General features: G+C 44.0%; 1 protein-coding gene across 1 annotated transcript in view; it reads right to left on the bottom strand.

The window, feature by feature from the left end:
* synj1 (synaptojanin 1) overlaps positions 1-13,311 on the bottom strand; it is a 33,231-nt gene that overhangs the window by 2,421 nt on the left and 17,499 nt on the right. The window contains exons 17-27 of the mRNA XM_080014272.1: positions 13,142-13,300; positions 11,407-11,563; positions 11,103-11,232; positions 9,815-10,027; positions 9,434-9,512; positions 9,106-9,271; positions 8,342-8,524; positions 6,833-6,964; positions 3,022-3,071; positions 2,728-2,917; positions 2,190-2,518 (exon numbers count right to left, since the gene is read on the bottom strand). Coding sequence (XP_079870398.1) covers positions 2,190-2,518; positions 2,728-2,917; positions 3,022-3,071; positions 6,833-6,964; positions 8,342-8,524; positions 9,106-9,271; positions 9,434-9,512; positions 9,815-10,027; positions 11,103-11,232; positions 11,407-11,563; positions 13,142-13,300 — 1,788 coding nt within the window. The remainder of the gene's footprint in view (positions 1-2,189; positions 2,519-2,727; positions 2,918-3,021; positions 3,072-6,832; positions 6,965-8,341; positions 8,525-9,105; positions 9,272-9,433; positions 9,513-9,814; positions 10,028-11,102; positions 11,233-11,406; positions 11,564-13,141; positions 13,301-13,311) is intronic.

The following is a 13,311-nucleotide window of genomic DNA, read 5'->3' as shown; positions in this document are numbered from 1 at the left end:
ACAGGAAGCGGCGAGAGGCGAAAACCAAGAGAGAAGCCATCAGAGTTACGTTACATTACGGTCACACGGACACATTCTAAAACCACTAAATGAACCAGAAAAGATTTCATTAAAGCAGCACTATTTAAATGAATCATTTTGATGGTACACTGACTTGTAACTGTTCTAGCACTATGTTACTTTGGTGTTCGTGTGCGAAACTGCAGGAAAGTTGCGTTAGCTGTACGGCGCTACGTCACTTCCTTGATGTTTGGCTCCGGTAATTACTGTTTTTTTTGGCCTGGTAAAATTGATATTAAAGAAAGACAAAACAAACAAAAAACGACCAAATTTAAACTTGACAGTCAATATGTCTGGTAATAATGCTCATACAAAACGTAGCCGCTCCACCTCCCCGACGGTGCAGATGAGACGGGCCGGTGGTGCACCCGGCACCCGCAACTCAGCCAGTGAGCGCCGACCCTTCGCTCTCATTGCGCCACGGGTTTGTTTCAACCTCTGACTCGCGCGTGCGAGCAGATCTGCCAGGCCGAGCACATCTGGTCCCTACACCAGTAGAAGGGGGCCGATCCCCACGCCCTCCCCACGGCTCCCCCGGAGAGAGGCCGCGGTGGAGCCGTGGACTGAGTGCTCACTGCCGAGGTCCGTGCAAGGGGCGCTGTAACTTAGGTGTTCATTATATCTGCGTTTGTAACATAGACTGTTGTTGAAACGTGACCGATGAGGAACAAATTTGTCCGGTAAAATTAATAATTTTCGGACACCGGACAGAGGTTTATGACAGTGGCGAAAAGGGTGCTATTACACTTGTAAACTGTAGGGGCGCCAAATCCCAAAGGTTACATAGTGCTGCTTTAAAAGCATATACCAGGGTTTGTTTTAAGTGAATCTCAAAAGGATTTTGTACATTAAGGGTTGTTGTGCTACATGGAATATACAGTCCAACACATTATGGCCATTTTTTGATTTGGATAGTCCAATCTGAGCCCTAAACTCTGTGTAAAAACTATACTACAAGTTGATGAATATAATACTTAACTTAGTATCGACTTGTCTAATGTTAATATATCAAACAACCAATCAGCAATTGAGTCCATGTCATAATTGAGTCAACTGGGCGACATCATTGTTAGAAGGCTGGCACAAGGTTAAAGATGGCTACCTTCGGGTATTTAGTGAGAAGTGGTTAGGTCTAATGTTAAGAGATGGTCAGGTTTAGGCATTAGATTAGAGATGTTGAGGTTTAGCTCTGGGTTTGATGTGGTTAAGGTCAGGGTGGGCAGAGAGGAGGGTGTTCCTCAGAGCAAGATGCATCCAAACGTCAAAGACCCAGGGAGTCCCCAATGTGCAGACAGGTTGATACTAAACCAAGTATTAGGTTGATAATTAGGTTAACTCTACCTTATGCATCAACTGAGTATAGTATCAACATTGGAATATCCAAGTAAATGTTTTTTTTTTTTTTTACATTATGAATATGAATACATCCAAACGCAAATGTCAAGTCATTGCACATGTGCTCACTGGAAACTCCAGAAAGCAGATGTGTAAGGACTGGAACAGGCTAACGGTGATGCTTTTAAATGCAGACAGCGTCTGCGAGTCATGTATGTTTTCAATGTTGACCAACAGAAACAACTTAAACAAAACAAGATAAAAACAACTATCCAATGAGCAAAACAAACACATCGTGACCAGACTTGCAATGGACTGAGACGTCAAAGTAGAACGCAAAGTAAAATAAATAAATAAATAAATAAATAAATAAATAAAAAGTGTGCGCAAACTCAACTCTACAAAATAAGATTGGGGGGCGGTTACAGGGTACAATGTATGGAGTGGAGAGCAGTGTGGTGCTATGGAGAGACATCAAATGGTTAAATATCAAATACCTGTCACCCTGAGGGCTTCTCCGGCTTGTGAGAAAGAGACAAATGCGTCAGAGAGAAGCGTGCAGCAGAAGGGATAACACAGACAGCTAGACTCATCAGAGGCAAAGACAAGGGAAATCGTTCTACTCCGTGGCATGAGCCTAAACGTGCGTCAAAAATACTCTTGTAGATACAAGACATGCAGAAAATCTTGTTTTTGTTAATGACTTCTGAATGAATCACTTTTTACTTCATCCGTAAAGCGCTGAAATGTGACTCTAGGGTCAAAGGGGAAAAGAAAACTAAGGTGGGACCAACCTGCTCGGCGGGGGCCGTCTCGGGTTTGGCGGCCTCTGGGGGCAGAGCGTGGGAGGAGCGAGAACGCGGTGGGGGTTTGGGGGAGGCCAGACCCTGCGGGGGCCCGGTGGTGGACGGAGGCCCTGCCTTGGCCCCAGACGCAGGCTGCGGCTGGAGGGGCGCCGGAAGAGAGGGCTGCATGGGCATAGGGAGCTGGGGCTGGACGGGAGGGGCGGGCTGGGGCTGCATGGGGGGCTGCATGGGGGGAAGCATGGGCGAGGAGCCCGGGGGTCTCGCCAGAGGGGGTCCCGCCGCCAGGGGACCAGGCAGAGGAAAGTGAAGGGAGGGTCCTGGAAGGGGAACACAATGGAGACCATACGTCATTATATCATTATAGCTATTATATATCTATTATTGATCTATTATTAATTACTGATTACATTTATATTTCCCTGGGATCATCTATGTCGTCAAAGACATTCTGGAAAATCTTTTATAACATTACAATTTTGAATAACAAAGGTTAGAAGCAGGTTGTTAAGTAGCTTGGATGCCTCACCCAAGGGCAGGTCCTCAGGCTTGGCCGGGGCACCGGGCGCGGGCCGGGGGGCTCCCGGGTGGGTGTCGGCAACAGGCCGGGGAGCCCCGGGATGCACCTCCAGAATGGGCCTGGGCGCTCCGGGGTGGGAGAGGGGTGGTGGGCGCGCCTGGGGGGGCATGCTGATCACACCAGCCCGAGGAGGAATGTTCTGGCAGAGCAGAGGGTGTGACCAACGACGTGGTGTTATGTTGGATAAAAGCAGCGACGGAGGACAACTCAACAAACGCGGATACAGGCCGGCTTTGAACTCACAGGCCTGGGGGTGCCTCCGGGTCCAGGAATGGCAGCTGCTTGGCCTCGACCTGGAACAGATTCATGACAGATCAACAACACAACCAATTACAAAGGAGATCACAGGCAGATATAGTATAAGGCTGTTCAAATATTTGTACATCAAAGTTGTGATATACTCCTCCCAATACAGAAATAAGTATACTGCACAAATCTACCTCCACATTAGTGACTGAATCATCAACAACAACAACAACAACAACAACAATTCATATTATTCCTGGTCAGCAGAAAGGCAGAACTAGAGGTAGGGCTGTGCAATATGACGATACCGTTTTACATTGCTATGTCACAAATCTGTGGCAGAACTACTTCACGGCAAAATTTTACATCATCTGGAGTCCACTTTTTTAAGTGTGTTGATGAAAAACTTGATGAAAATCTCAAATTGCACGACGGCACCCTTCACGGATCATTACAACATTTGGCCGTCTGCCACCAAGCAGCTTTTTTAGAAGCAGTTTTTTACAATAATGATCACGTTTTAGTTTGAAGTTTTACTGCATGAAAGTTTACATCTTCAATTTGACAAATGTTAAAAGTTTGATTTTGATACAGTGTGTTTATTAAAATATAATAATATATCTGTTAATTGAATATACAGAAAATGTGCTATATCATGATATATATCGTTATCGAGATATGAAATGACCTACATCGGGATAGGAGGTTTTGGCCATAATCGCCCAGCCCTAACCGGAGGGAAAGGTGCAGGTTTTGTTCTCAAATGACATCATTTGTTCTTTCACTATTTGAGTAATAAAAGAAGCGCATTCCAACATAACTGAGACACAGTCATTCTGTACATTTGGTGATCGTTCCGGACAAATCACATTCAACGACTCACTTTATCTTTCCATACACACTACTGCGGCCTCCTCATGCCTGGTGGGCGGTACTCACCCGCGGCAGCGTCCGGCCGAGCAAGCGCGGGGCTTTTTGGTCCTTTGCAGCACAAACAAGATGAAAACCCCCGTTACAGTCAGGCCTAAACTACCGTCGCGGTCAGCGAAGCAGGCGTCCTTGCGGTCATTCACTCATTCAAAATATGAAGGGAAGCCAAAACCAGAGAGCGCCAGCTACCGATTCTGATATCTTTTGAACTTGCGTCTAGCCTTTTCTTAAAACAGCAACACATGTTGGCGACGCCTCGCCACTAATCCACCGACACAAAACAGAGCTACGTGCATCGCACCGTGAGAGATCCCATGTGGCGCTCCCATTGACGCCGCTCTAAAACCAACCCTGCCTTAGGACTCACAGACTCTTAACATTTCCTATACCGCTAATTGAGGAATGGAATCACAGCACAATCACTGGCTACCATCACTACCCCACACTGGACACAGCACGAGGAGTAGTTACCTTCACTGCCTTCCCTACCCAGGATGGGGCTGGTACACTCGCCACAGCCTTAAAGAGTTAAAGAGGTGACACGGTGACACATTCGCAAAATCATGGACAGGGCAGAGTACAGGAAAAAAAAACAATCAGTAAGTTATTGTGCTAAAAGTAATGGTAAAATGACATTCTGAGCAGGGTGGAAAATTAACACCAGGCCAAATTTTTTTTTTTTACATTTTTGACACTCTTTTAAGCATCGATTTTCAACATACCGGCCCTTACAGTCATCTGGATCGCAGTACAGGATTGCCTAGATGACACATTTAAGGTCCGGATCAATGTTTTTTGGGTTGAGCAGAACTTGTTGATTTAGTTATTATAAATATTATTTATTTTATTTTTTACTCTTCTGTTTTTATGAACTGGAACTAACAAATGAAACAAACATCTGGTTGTCTGAGTAGTGTTGTTGTAATGATTACAGGATTGTTTACAGGGTTACAGGGCATTTTTTTATGCCAACCAGCCAATCAGAAATGACCCCCCCACCCCATGGCATAAAGACAGAGAAAAAGACCAAGCCGTGTGTGAAGGCTACGCATATTACTCATAGTTTGCCCGATAAGAAAACAAAGGGACTTATTTGACATGAAAAATGTGTGTGTGTGTGTGCGTGCGTGCGTGCGTGCGTGCGTGCGTGCGCGTGTGTGTATGTAGAGGGAAGTAGATGTCGATTTTTTTTCTCGGGCAGATAAGAGCAGCTACATGAACAACATACCTAAAAAAAATTCAGGCATCATTCTGGGATCACAAAATGAAATTCAAGTACTCCCCCCCCCCCCATACATTTTTTTTTTCCCCATTTTCGAGGACTTCATGCAAAAAAAATGTAATCCATTTTAATTAAAATATTATATAATCTTAGTTTCGTTGTCCAGTATTTATATTAGTATATCTATTAAGTATACATATATCTATTAATTATCGCATAACAAAACCAGGGGGAATACCAAAGGGTTTAAAACGATTGTATCTTTTTCCCCAAGGACTTATCAAGCGCTTCAGCACAAAAGGGGCTATTTTCCAAGGTATTCCAGTACTTAAATGTCTGAGGACAAAATTTAAGCACTTCAAGCACCTCCAGCACCCGGTAAGAACCCTGTACATTTACCGAAAGAAAAGCGCTGAACACATTGTGTGAGGTCATTCACAAGCCATGAACTAAACACAGAGGACGGCTTTCGAGAAGAAGTGACGGTCGAAACAGTAAAAAACAAACAAAAAAAAAAACAACAAAAAAAAAAAAACAAGCAAACAGAAAGAAAGAAAGGCCAACATGAGCTCTAAAGAGCAAAGCATGAACTGAATGCGTTGCTTGTATTTCCCGAAGCCACGACCCGCTCATACAGTGTCCAATTTCGGATTATACACAGTGAGAGGCCGACTCAAAAGTCAAGAATTTAAAATTTCATTTGAGAGTTTCATTTTGACTAAATAAAGAAGTTAACTTGATCTTGTCGGTTTCATACAAGCACCTGTCAGCAAGGCAGAGTATTAGGGTGCTAAGGATGTAACACAGCCGTCGACTAACAAAAAAATGACTTCTTTCAGCACATTGAAATGCTTCAGCCGCACGCACACAGGCACGCACGCACACACTCTTTACCTGAGTCTTTTCTAACTGGTAGAGGGCTCATGCCTCCTTTAGGAATGATGGGAAAACGGTGAGAGTAAAGTGACAATGGATTACATCTGCACACTACATCTGCACATGTGAACAGGCAATCTAAATACACAAAAATATCGTCAAGTTCCACCAAGTTGCTCCAAATAGGGGTGCGACATCTCAAATCGAACTATAGGACCAGAGGACGTTTTGTGTGGTTATATATCAGTGGTGTGACCATATATAGAAATATCGGTGAAAAAACATGACAATATTATGACCGTGGAGTTGGAAAAACGGAAACACAAGAGGGCAGACTCACCAATCTTAATTCTTCTTAATTGATTTTAAATTTATCTCATTTATGTCATAAAAGTCATTCTGGAAATGAATTTAAAACGTAACAAAATAACAGCTTTTCAATGTTTTTTTTTTTTTCTTTTTTCAATTACTTTTCAAGAACTTCAGAAAAAAAGGGCAGATTTTCAAGGTATTCCAGTACTTCAATTCCTGAGGAGGAAATTCAAGCACCTGGTAAGAACCCTGGCGTACAGATTTAGAAACTGAACCGTAGGTTGATAAAAAATAAAAAACACATGTTGGTTTTCTGACTTATTGCCTGCTGCATATCCCAAAAAGTCAAATGGAGAAGACAAGGAACAGATTTTTCCTTCATGTTGACGAGAAAACAAGCATAAAACAAAAAAAACCTGGATATTGAGAACAGCCCACATGCGCCATTCCGGGAGGGCGACACCCTACCTGAGGGCGGAGGGGGCCGCTGGGGCGGTGCGGGCCTGGCAGGAGGGGCATTGGGACGGGGTGGAGGGTGCCGCTTGGCCTCCAGGGCTCCCTGAGACGTGGGAGCACCGGGTTGGAAGTCCACCGGGGGCCCTGGAAGAGGAGGAGGAAGACGGGGGAAGTAAATAATGGAATGAAAGCAGTTTTGAGTCTGACAGTTACAAATGAGCATTATCAACATTATTTACTGTGAGTTATAGTTTTAACATTTTGGTTCAAGTGTTCATCCCACCCGGCGTTCCTAAGCCGGTGAGGACAGAATTGAAAACAGCTAAAAAAAAAATAAAACATTTAAATTTAAAATTATATCAACTGTTCAGAGTGCTGGGATGTACGGAATAATGTGAGATATAATTCGATTTTTGTTGATGTATGATTTTGTTCCAAGTAAAATATTGTTTGTTTTATGGTTGGATATATAAAAATACCCCCCATGAATAATAAAACAATATATATTTAAATGAAACACTTTTCTGTTGTGTACAAATCTGGACATACTGCAATTCGCTTCAGTCTCACAGGGAAAAATTACAAATATCGCAGCAGGGCTCTGGTCTTGGAAACCGGTGAAAACTTACCTAACTCACTCTCCAATTTTAGGTTACTGCACAGATTCTACCTCTTGCACCACACAAATAGTTCTAAAAAAAACTACGAGCACTACGAGCTAGCTCCGGGCACTCGGTAAGAAGCACGTGAACACACCAACAATACCATCAATCCTCACATCAAACATTACCTGTGCTCCCTCTCCTGCACAGCGATGAGTTAAAACCTTCTTCAACGCATCACAAACAGAGCAAACGCAGAGTTTAGATTCCAGAGGACTGGAGCCGCTCTATGATCGATGCGCATGCACGCACACACACTTTACCTGCTGAGTGTTTTCTAACTGGTAGAGGGCTCAGGCCTCCTTTAAGAATGATGGGAAAACGGTGAGAGTAAAGTGACAATGGATTACATCTGCACACTATATGTGACCAGGCAATGTAAATACACAATAATATCGTCCAGTTTCACCAAGTTGCTCCAAATATCTACTAATAATATGTAATAGTGTGACACACACACACACACACACACACACACACACACACACACACACACACACACACACACACACACTTTACCTGCTGAGTCTTTTCTAACTGGTAGAGGGCTCATGCCTCCTTTAGGAATGATGGGAAAACGGTGAGAGTAAAGTGACAATGGATTACATCTGCACACTATATGTGAACAGGCAATCTAAATACACAAACATATCGTCCAGTTCCACCAAGTTGCTCCAATTATCTAATAATAATATATAATAGTGTGACACACACACCAGAGAACCAGAGACTCCCGTACCCTGCCTCCACACTCCGCTCCAGGGAGAGCAACACACAGAGACAGAGACAGAGACAGAGACAGAGACAGCGACAGAGACAGCGACAGAGACAGAGAGAGCGAGAGAGAGAGAGAGAGTACCTTGTGTGGGTCGAGAGGGCTGGGGCGCTCGGCCGGGCCTGCTGGGCACTGAGGGCTCCCCGTAGGTTGGGGAGGGACAGGGGCTGCTTCTGGGAGAGGGAAGGGGGGAGGAGCCGGGGCCACCACCGGCGCCGGGCTGCAGGTGCTGCGGGAGGATCTCCTCCAACTCCTCATCCACGTCACCTGATGCGGGGGGGGGGTAATTCAATATTTTCGACTGCGTTCTAATGATGGAATGGAAGATGTAACAGTATGTAAAATACCAGATAGTGAATACAAAAATCTCACATAGAGATGTATTTCAGTCTGACTTCAGTGAATTTTCATGTCTCTCGATGGCCTAACCCAATGCATTTTTTGGGGGCGGGGGCTGGAAGGCAATTGCGCTTCCTCATTTTCAGATGGGAGTAAGAAATACAAAATACGGCAAGATTAAGTAACTGACAAAAATACAGAGTTTGTTACCATAATTGTCAGTGGGCTCAAGAGATCACTCTGAGTTTAGGTTTTTCACCATATTATTCAGGATTTCCCCAAAAACTAAAATAGAGACCATATTAAAAATCATCAGTCATGTAATATGTGTGTGTGACGAGTCAACGGGCTAAAATGTGACACAAATTAGTCAGAACGGTCCTTTCAGAAAAATGACTCAATTCAACCCAAAACCTAATTTTGGGAGAATGTTATTGCTAATATCTGAACAAGGGGCCGGGCTGTGACTCTTTTACACAACCTCCCTCCCTCCCTCCCCCGTCACTCACCTTCCATATCGTAGTCATCTTCGCCCATGTGCGTGTCCTCCGCCAGCAGGGTGGAGCTGGCCGAAGTGGGGATGCTCCCACAGATCCTCTCCACGCTCATCTCCTCCTCCAGACTCTTGATCCAGCCAGGGCTCTTCAGACGGATGTCAATCACTTTGCCGAGAACCTGCATCGCAGGAGAGGTAGAGACGGCGTAACGCACTATTTATGTCCCAAACGTGAATACGATTTTACATAAAGAAACGTGTGATTAAACATCGGGATCAAAGAACCTCTGTATCTGTGAACAACATCTGTATCTGTGAAAACCTTGTGTGTGAACACTCACTGTGGAGGCGCTGAGGGAGAGGGCAGCCAGGGCAGAGTAGCCCTCCAGGAACGTCACCCACATCTTCTCCTCAACAAATCTGACAAAATAAATAAATATAAATAAATAAATAAATATATATATATATATATATATATATATATAAAAAAAAAGAACACACCAATTCCACCCTGCCCCATAAATAAATCGCGATTAGTAATGAAATCGTCCATTTTATGCCACCGTCAAAGCAAGCTTGTAACCGTGTAATAATACACATCCACCTTGTGAATAACCATCTGAAGACATTGAATATTGAAACATAAAAACTCATAGTTGCGGTCACATTGATATAGACGCCGTCATTTTTGTGAAATAATTGCGCCGCCACGCAGCGCTCACCTGATGAGGATGACCTCTCCGAAGGTAGCGAACTTCTCCAGCAGCTCGTCGATGAGCGCGTCGTCAAAGTAGTCGTCGGGGCCGGAGGTGCAGAGGGACACCAGGATGGTGCCGTCCGGAGGGCCCTGCAGGGCAATGACGTCCTTGTAGACTTGGTGCCGATCCTCCGGGTCCACCTCCAGGATCTCCACGTCCATGATGGCCACCACGGGCCTGCGGACGCACAGGGAGCGAGGTGTGAGGCGGCAGCGCGGTGATGGTTGCTAACGTTCAGCCAACTGTGGTGAACGCTGTGGTGTAACGTGATGGGTTTGTGGTTTAAACAAACTACACTGTCGCCTTTATCACAGGGATAGCACCGTCCGTCCCCCCCCCACTATATTTGGTATTTTTTTCCATTTTCAAGGCAAAACAAATTAAATCAATTTTCAATGCGATCTTTATTCATTAAAATATAATAAAATCTTGATCTTATTGTCTATTATTTCTATCAATAGTATACATTATATACATTTCTAAATGTATTTTTTAATTAAACTTATTGTCATCTACTATTATGAGTGTCTATTTCCAACCATGCTGGATTAAATGTAAATTTTCCTGGAATAATCTATGTCGTCAAAGCCATTCCGGAAAGTTTTTATCACGTTACGATTTGAATGAACATTAAAGTATTAAATGATCGTGTTTTTTTTGTTGTCCCCCCCCCAGGACCTTTCACGCACTTGAGCACAAAAGGGACCATTTTCACGGTATTCCAGTGCTTGAATTTCTGAGGACAAAATTCCATCACTTCAAACACCTCAAGTACCCGCTAAGGTACCCTGCCACTAGAAGCTCATCTGAAGCTCATGACCAGTGCAGGAAATCTACTTCTGGCGTCTTAGGACCAGGAAATGAAGCTCCGTAAGACACGCAGCAATCAAACAAAGATTCCACTGCACCTTGGCCAATTTTTCCATTTTTTTAAATCATTGATGAATTGGAAAAACATTCATCATCATGCGGTACGGTGTGTAGATTGAAATGAACTTAATCCATTTTAGACTAAGGACGTTATGCACGCTAGTCCCCTGATGTTTACCATTTTGCTTCCACTTAGTTTCGTTTCACTGATATCTCCCAAATTTAGGAGGAGACGTAGCAAAGACGTGTCGTAAAGTGATTCGTTTTATCGGTAACTCCTCGAACTGAGCCGAGGCGAGACCCTTTCAACCCACGGGGGAGACATTCGGGAATGGATCGACGCGACCAGCCGTGTGAGCGCTCTCTGCTTGGCCGTGGCTACCTGTGGTCCGAGGTCTTGAGCTCAGCCCTGCCGTAGTACTTCAACGCGCCGGCGCTCCAGGGGTGCTCGGGGTCGTCCTCGCTCTCGGCGGAGGTGGAAGAAGCTGCTCCGACAACGTTCATCTCCTCGGCTACAGAACAGAAAGAACAAAAAAAACAAAAAAAAAAACAAAAAACAAACAAAGAAAACATAGAATCACACAAGACATCATTAGTACGATTCCTTTGGTATTATTTAAACTAAAAGTGTGATGTCCTCCGTAAAAGGTGGATATTTAGACGACTGATGAGATCGTGTCGCTCACCCGTTTTGTCAAAGTTCCACTTCCTCCTCTTCCAGAGCACGCGGTCGGTCCAGGCTGGAGTGCGGCACTTCTCACTGGTGTCGTAGTCCTCTGAGAACAGATCGTACTTGTAGGTGGGAGCAAAGTCCAGGTTCCCTTCAATAAAACCCCGGAAGACCTGCGAGAAAACAACGGAAATATTGAGGGAATATCAGCAAATAATATGAAGCCCCATTCCCCACATGGAATCCGTATCAATGCTGGATAAAAAAATATCCACCAAAAGGCAAAAGGTCGTCGTTCACACACTGGCCTCCTTTATGGAAAAGTTCTGCATGGAGTCTGTCCCCACATAGATGATATTATGGATACACGACGCCATGTGTTAGGGTTAGTTATGTCCAGGTGCGATCGTTTCGACGACCTGTCTGCACGTACAATCTGAATCTGTTCGTTTTTTTTCCCTGGCTCTCAGAGACCAGCGCTTGTCTCCCCGGCCCTCCTGGACGGACTGACGGCGCCGGGACAGGGCCTCCTGTTCGGCGGGCGCAATAACCCATATCCCATTGATATTAAATCGGTGTTCTCCACCCGTTCTCCCTCTCCCTGTCCGCTCGCACCCTCCTGCTCAGCGCTGAAGCAGCCGGCGGGGAAGCGAAGCACTTGTGCCCGATGTTCCCGCACTGCACCCATAATTTTAAAAGACACGTCTAGGGTCAGAGTGGCATTTTTAGGAAGAAAAAGAATAAAACTTAGACCCGTCTCCCTAGAGACTGGACGTGTTTTCAGCTTATCGTCTTTGGGTTCGGTCAGGATCGGGCTTTCTTTTTTTCCCCTGAATTGTTTTTTTTTTTTTTTTTTTTCCTCCCCCTAAAACAAATAACTTTTGAAATATTTGTACGAAATAAAGATTCGTAAAAACCCACCATTTATGCTTTATTTAGATTCGGCTCCACCCCTACTTTACGGCAATGTTACTGCTTCCATTCACACACGCTTCCATTCACAGCAGTACCGTCATTTTCCCAGAAATGATACTCGAGAGTGGGGGAAATTTACGGAAGGACAGAATCATTTTGATGAGACACTGACTTGTAATATGGAGAATGGCACCTTTTTCATTCCTACCAAGGACTTTCAAGTACTTTTTTAAGCACTATTTTTTCCATTTCAAGCATTTGAAGCAAGACAAATATTATCAATTTTCAATGTAACGTATATGAATTAAAATGTAATATAATCTTATTGTCTATTATTTATAGTAGTATATATTATCTATTATCTCTTATTAATACCATTGACATAGACTATAATAAGTGTATATTTCCTTCTATTTAAATGGACATTTCCCTGGCATAATCTAGTTCATAAAAGCGGCTCTGGATTTTTTATTTTATTACATTACAATAACAATTACAACACCAGGGAGAATATCACAGGTTTTAAATTATTGCGGTTTTTTTTTCAAGGAGTTTTCAGGCACCTGAGCACAAAAGGGGCTATTTTGAAGGCATTCTGGTACTTAAAATTTCTGAGGACAAAATTCAAGCACTTCAAGGACATGAGGCAACACCAATACATCAAAAGGCTGTTGTTTATGAAGCTCTATCAAAATAAATATGGGATGAATATCAAATATTACAGATTACCACTTTAAGGGGACAAGCGATACATCTCTGTAGATAAATTACATGTTTCCAAATGGTGAATAACTTTTTTTTTTTTTTTTTGTTAAAACGCTTCACCGTGGTCTCACCATTCCGGCGTTCTTCTGGTCCAGCAGCTGGTCCCCAGCGGTCAGGGCATCCCAGTTCTGCTGCCTGATGAGCTCCTTCACCTCCTCATTGGGCAGGTTGATCCGGTAGTTGAAGTCTCCGCACCAGAACACGTAGTCGTGGGAGTACAGCAGACGGCCCTGGGGGTGTA

The sequence above is a fragment of the Zeus faber genome (assembly GCF_960531495.2).
Source record: "Zeus faber genome assembly, chromosome: 14".
Classification (NCBI taxonomy): domain Eukaryota; kingdom Metazoa; phylum Chordata; class Actinopteri; order Zeiformes; family Zeidae; genus Zeus; species Zeus faber.
Note: the sequence above shows the minus strand (reverse complement) of the source record. Positions and strands in the feature narration are given on the sequence as shown.